We start from the raw sequence: 6423 nt of genomic DNA on the forward strand, positions 1-6423 counted from the left end.
TAGCCGTTCAGAGTAAGTTACCATGGTGATCTACCCCGATAAGAACTGAACCGGCTTCGTGAGACCGAAAACCCAGGGTTAACCCTGAAGTTACCTCGCTGAGACATTAATCCTGCTTCGTGATACAGGCCCCTGCTCTGCTGCTAGCTGTCTGTTTATGAAAATAGCTGGCCACGTGTAAACAGGGCATGAGTTACAAGACTAGCAGTGCATTCACTGATTTAACAGCTGCAGTGGAGTCTGCAGATCAGCTGTGTTCAATCAACAATCACCTGCAGATCAGGTGAGTCTGCAGATCAGCTGTGTTCAGTCAACAATCACCTGCAGATCAGGTGAGTCTGCAGATCAGCTGTGTTCAATCAACAATCACCGATACAGACCCTCGTCCTGTGTGTTACAGATGCGTTTCAGTCTGTACAACTGACTGACGGGTAGGCTCTTTTTTAGAGGCAATAAGAACAAAACAAAAAAATAAAAAATAAATAAATTCAATAACCACAACGATATTCAGAAAACCTACTGGCAAGAATAATTTACTAAACTTTCAAAGTTACCATCCATTGCCTCTAAAAAAGAGCCTACCTGTCAGTCAGTTGTACAGACTGAAACGCATCTGTAACACACAGGAGTTCAACTGTCAGAGTGAAAACATGCTCCACAGGTTCAGACAGAAAGGCTATCCCGAATCATGCCTTCACTCAGCGTTAGAGACTGTAAACAAAACTGAAAGGAAAAGGCTATTTACCAAGACAAACAAGCAAAACAAAGTACATTCTACAAATTACATCCTTACATACAACCTTTTCAGCTCTGTGATCATATCTACTGTCTTGAAACACTGGCACATTTTATCATCTAAATAATACGTTTCAATACCCACCTCTATTCACCTACAAAAGAGCCACTAGTTTAGTGAAGGCTGATTCGTGTCCTGCTAGACCTAAATCATTTTTTTGCGGTAGTTTTCCTTGTAGATCTTGCACTTCGTGCGACAATATGGTAAAAACGGACAAATTCCACGATCTGCATACTGGAAAGGAGTATAACATTAGATCTCTTATTACCTGTAACACATCTCATGTCATTTACTTACTGTTTTGCCCATGTAGGAAATACTATATTGGTCAGACAGCCCGCAAATTAAAAATCAGGCTGAATGAACATAGAAGCAGCATTAAACGGGCTGACATGACATCCCCTGTAGCACGCCACTTCTGTGAACATGGACACAGGGTTAAAGATCTCAAATGTATCGGCATTGAGAAGGTGGCGTTGAACCGCAGAGGTGGCGACCAGGAAAAAAGACTGTTACAACGCGAATGTGCCATGAATGAGGATTTCAATATGTGCCCTTTTTTGTAACAGTTGACACAAACTTGCCTCCATGTTTCTCTCCACCCATGTCATTAAAAGAAATTGAAAAAATTAAAAATGAAATCTTTTTTAGGAAATTCTGATAGATTTTTCAAAGATTGTTTTTTCTGAGGAACCTTAAATCTATAAATATGAATACAAATTACATCTGACATTTAGAGTTTCCCAGACGGGTTACATGGAGTCTATGTTGGGAACCTTAGTATGTCCAAATTGTGATCAGATGTTATATATTTAATCAACTTGTACCTGTCCTGATGTTTGAACGGTAGTCATACCTGATGCTTTCAGTAACAGTTGGAGTTGGTGAAAGACATGTTTTTTTAACTCAGCACATATGAATGTGATATTGGATTGTCTGTTTATTGTCTTTTGTTTTCAATATGTTGTGTGTAGCATGTACCATCTTACATGCCACTCTAGGATCTGTATCAGTGATTGCTGATTGAACACAGCTGATCTGCAGACTCACCTGATCTGCAGGTGATTGTTGATTGAACACAGCTGAGATCTGCAGACTCACCTGATCTGCAGGTGATTGTTGATTGAACACAGCTGATCTGCAGACCCCACTGTAGCTGTTAAATCAGTGCATGCACTGCTAGTCTTGTAACTCACTGATGAAGGCCGGACGGCCGAAAGCGCCTTGTCCTTAAAAATGCATGAAAGGCTTCATTAAAAACTTTTCATCTGCTGACGGACATATCTGTGTGCGATCCTCAAACTATTTTTGTTCTTTATATATAGATATATATATGTGAAAAATGTGAGAAATATATATATATATATCACATTTTTCACGTCACTATATCACCGTTTAGACTAATCTGATGTTTGTAAAGTCTATAAACACATTGATTGAACGAACATTACTATTTCTGTGTGCACGTTTTGTAATTAATAACATGGTTATCGTAGATTAGCTGGGCTAACCGTTAGCTGTTAGCCCCGTTAGCGGTGTTTGTAGTAACTCAGTAACTCAATAAACGGTCCGTGAAAAAATATTTTTTGCAGCGGATATCTTAGTTACAACATGATTGAGCTAGCAAATCAGTTTTGTGTTGCTATGTGTGGTATTTATTCAGTTCAGTTTTGTGTTGTTATGTGTGGTATTTATTCAGTTTTGGATCGAAAAAATATTTTTTTCACGGACCGTTTATTGAGTTACTGAGTTATTACAGACACCGCTAACGGGGCTAACAGCTAACGGTTAGCCCAGCTAATCTACGATAACCATNGCAGCAGCAAAGCTAACATCAGGACGTCATCTGTTAAAAGCCTCCCGTTGTCGGATACGACATGTGATTGGCTAAAGCGCAGCATCGTTCAAACTCAAAGCCCCCCCCCCCAAAGCGGGATAATGTATAGTGAGCCGGTGACAGTTGAAAAATAACTCCCTGCGCGTCGGGGTTCCATTCCCCTGTCGGGAGTTATTTTTCAACAGTCACCGGCTCACTATTCATTATCCCTTACATATTCTAATTTGGTGACTAGTTCCATACTGCTCAAACGGTAAACATTCACACATCAATGCATCATTGGTCTTACAGTCATCTCCCATATCTCTGCAGAAGTAACATCTTTATTTTTGTTGCTGCTTTTCGATAAGATCTCTGAAAAATGACACTTTGTTATTTTATGTTCTTCTTTTTCTTTGGTGTAATCAGGAGCAGAATCTCAAGGTAAGAACTTAAAGTTGAGTTGGCGTCATTGGGTGTGATGTTCTCACAGTTGAATCAAAATTAATTCCAACCAGCGTTGCGCTAGACTTTTTCGTCGCCAGTCATTTTGACCGACAGGGTCATAAAAATGCCTTTAAATGATAATAAAGATATTCAAAGACATTTAGTTTTCATTCGTTCGTTTTTAATAAATCCAACAAGCAAGTTATAAAGTGTGCATTAATAAGGACATGAACGAAAAGATGAACAGACATCCACACACCGCAGAGCTTCAGTTCGGCGTCTGGTCTATTTTTCACGCGAGCCGCGAGCGCTTCTGTCAAGCTGGATAGAGCGGATCGTACCAAACAGGAAGTCGGACACAGAAAAGACAAGAGAATCCGGCCAATTTTCAAAATAAAATAACAACAACTACAAAAAAGACCCTACAGAGAAATGAAATGTTACTCCTTCAAAGGTCAAAGTCAACAATGAGCTCTGTGTTTCTCTGTTTATACAGGAGAGCTTATCTGCAGCTTGTTGCCTGGTTTACTTGAGATAGCACCAAAATGTGGAAGTGGATGTTGTTGCCTGGTTTACTTGAGATAGCACCAAAATGTGGAAGTGGATGTCTTTCAAACTTGTTCGGGAAACGTTTTTCTTAGAAATGTGGTCAAACCGTGCAGACTGCACTTCCTCCAGGCTGACTGCATTGCATCCTGTGAGCATTTACGCTCTTGCATTAACATGTGTTTCATCCTCATCCAGAGCAAAGATATCCATATTTAGATCAAGTGTAAAAGGGGTGTATTTCTTGATTTACTCCTGAGAGAAACGTGATTGTCCTTACCTACTAATTTCTTGATTTACTCCTGAGAGAAACGTGATTGTCCTTACCTACTAAATATTCTGCTTTTGTGGCAGGGGCGGACTGGCCATCTGGAGGTTCTGGAGAATCACAGAACGGCCGGTACTTCAAGACGGCCGGCGGCCGCCACGCAGTCATCACCGTTTTTTTTTTCTTTTTCCTTTTTCTCCCTGATAATCTACTGTTCCACGTCCAGTCCGCTAGGTGGCAGCCTTTAAATTGGATGCCAGCCAGCCAATAGATATCTATGGCCACCAATCAAATTGAACAAGAAGGAAGCGCATACGTCACGCAAATCGAGCAGCCGTGTGCAGCAGGTGCAGATGGGAGAGACATTACAGCCTCTTTACATTGTGATTTATCATAACTCATACCATGTCTTGTTGTGTGTTTCAGGCAGTCACCTGCATTGTATTGTTCAGCAGAGAGACATCCGGAGTGTGTCGTTTATTTCTCAGTGAGTATTCTACACTATGCTCTTAACACTACATCTAGTCAACATCGGTGCTATTGCTATAATTTGGAAGGTATAGTATTATGTGTTAAGATTTAAGTATTTTGACACCCATGTATGGGGCTGATGAGTTTCCGCGTACCGGCTGTTGTGGGCTGGGCCGAGTCAAAGTCCAGGGCTGTTTTTTAGTCCCAGTCCGCCCCTGGTTTGTGGTCTAAAAGGAGCTAAAACCTTTACTGTCCCACAAAGTAGGAAATTTGTCTTGGGCTCTACACCCATGCTGCAGCCATAAATATACAACATACAACACAGTACATAAACAAATCAGTATTATACACCAAACGTAGCAATAACAGAAAACCACAAAAAGATGAATAAATAGCATTAAATGCTAAAAATACCTCTACAACAATGCAAACCATCAAATCATAATCCTGTGCCAGTTCTGGCTTTATCTAAAATTATTTAACAGCTTTATAGACAGAGGTATGAATGAATTTTTAAATCTGTTCAATCCACAACGAGGCACTTAATCTCCTTCCAGAGGGCAGCGGCTCGTAGTCTGTATGCAGAACATGAGAGGAATCAATGATGCTCTTATTGGCTTGACGTAGAGTTTGAAAATAGTCTGCATGGAAATGTGCTCTTTGACACCAATTATTTTCCACGCACTATGGATTAACTGGAACAGCTTGTGTTTTAAGTGCCTGATCAAAAATGATCATACATTTTTGATCAACACCATGAACTCTCGGACAACGTAAGAAATGCAACCATTGTTGTAATCTGCTACAGAGACTATCAACATGTGTTCTCTAGGTTAGGTAGCTGTCAACAAAGACACAGATATTTATATGATGGGACATGAGCGATGGGTTGGTTGTGAATGACCACTGGCCTGTGGTCGCCGACTGCCCTTGGGTCAAACACCATCTCCTCTGTCTTACCGGCATTCAACATGAGGTGGTTGTCCTCACACCATTTCACAAACCTTCGAATCTCCAAAAAGTAGTAATGAGACTGCAGTGCTGTTTGTTGGGATAAAACTTCTTCTCTCATCACTAAGCTGCAGAGTTAAAGGTGAAAACACTGTGGGTTTCTTACTGCAAGTGACCCCATCACTTTACGTCACAATATAACTTAAATTTCATATATTGTTGATGAATGCATCTTTAAAAGTCAAATTTAAAAAATGTGTATTTTCTTGTTCTTTCAGACAATCAAAGAAAAGTGACCAGCAGCCTCCGTCATCATCATCAGTCTGCTCCAGTGTCTTTTTTTATGCTTTTCTAAGAGTCTTTTTAAAGTTTCTTTATAATAATACAGCAAGTCAAGGGGCAAACATTTGCTGGTGGGTTTAATTTCTTAACTTGCGTTCATGTTAATCACATATCAGCTTCAGAGAAATGGTGTTACTGTAATAGCGACTTTTAAAAAATCAGAAAACACACACACAAAAACAAGATATAAAAATTTGTTGACAAAAAGCTTTACCAGTCTGGTTCCCTGGAAAGCAACATGCCACTTTTTATTCGTTAAACTCACACTCTGCATACTGAAAACTTCCCCACCCACTGGTTTGTGATATAGACACTGCGTTTGGGTTTCTCAGTTGATCATTAGAGCCACGGTGACACAGTTTGCTGTCTAGCACCAAATCTTAAAGCATGCTACTAACACCCAGCACGTCCTGTTTTCTGAACAGATGTATCAGTAATGTAAACATTAACTCTTTGTATATTAAATTTAGTTTTGCGCTTATCTGTTGTGATTGCCTCATCATTGCTTGACTGGTAATGTGTTTGTCCTCTACAGGGGAACATATGTACAAACCTCCATTCAGTATACTCTAGTTTCATAAATGTTTAACAGTCCGAGATATACACTTTCTGTTTTTATTCAGCTGCCGTACCTTTTTTGAACAATGGTTTGTTAAAGATGTAACTGCCATGGTTGGTTTCTTTTGTTTCTTTTTTTACAAACTGCCCACTCTCAATAGTCCTTCAGCCGTATCGGCCAGATGGTGGTGCTTTAAGACTGCTTTAGAGCAGCTGAAGTCATCGAAG

General features: G+C 40.0%; 1 protein-coding gene across 12 annotated transcripts in view; it reads left to right on the top strand.

Moving 5' to 3' along the window:
• The window catches only part of LOC126392084 (myeloid cell surface antigen CD33-like), a 24705-nt gene extending 18587 nt beyond the window's left edge, over window positions 1-6118 (top strand). For 4 of the 12 annotated variants that reach the window (XR_007570142.1, XR_007570145.1, XR_007570144.1 and 1 more), the window contains 4 exons: window positions 3042-3056; window positions 3960-4220; window positions 4300-4360; window positions 5574-6118. Coding sequence is in view for 6 of the 12 variants with exons in the window: in XM_050047245.1 (XP_049903202.1) it covers window positions 3042-3056; window positions 4300-4360; window positions 5574-5591 (94 nt within the window). In the remaining 6 variants the exon portion in view is untranslated. The remainder of the gene's footprint in view (window positions 1-3041; window positions 3057-3959; window positions 4221-4299; window positions 4361-5573) is intronic. The other 8 variants (XM_050047245.1, XM_050047248.1, XM_050047247.1 and 5 more) reach the window with 3 other exon arrangements.
• The last annotated feature ends 305 nt before the right edge of the window (window positions 6119-6423 follow it).

Source organism: Epinephelus moara, chromosome 6, assembly GCF_006386435.1.
Source record: "Epinephelus moara isolate mb chromosome 6, YSFRI_EMoa_1.0, whole genome shotgun sequence".
Classification (NCBI taxonomy): domain Eukaryota; kingdom Metazoa; phylum Chordata; class Actinopteri; order Perciformes; family Serranidae; genus Epinephelus; species Epinephelus moara.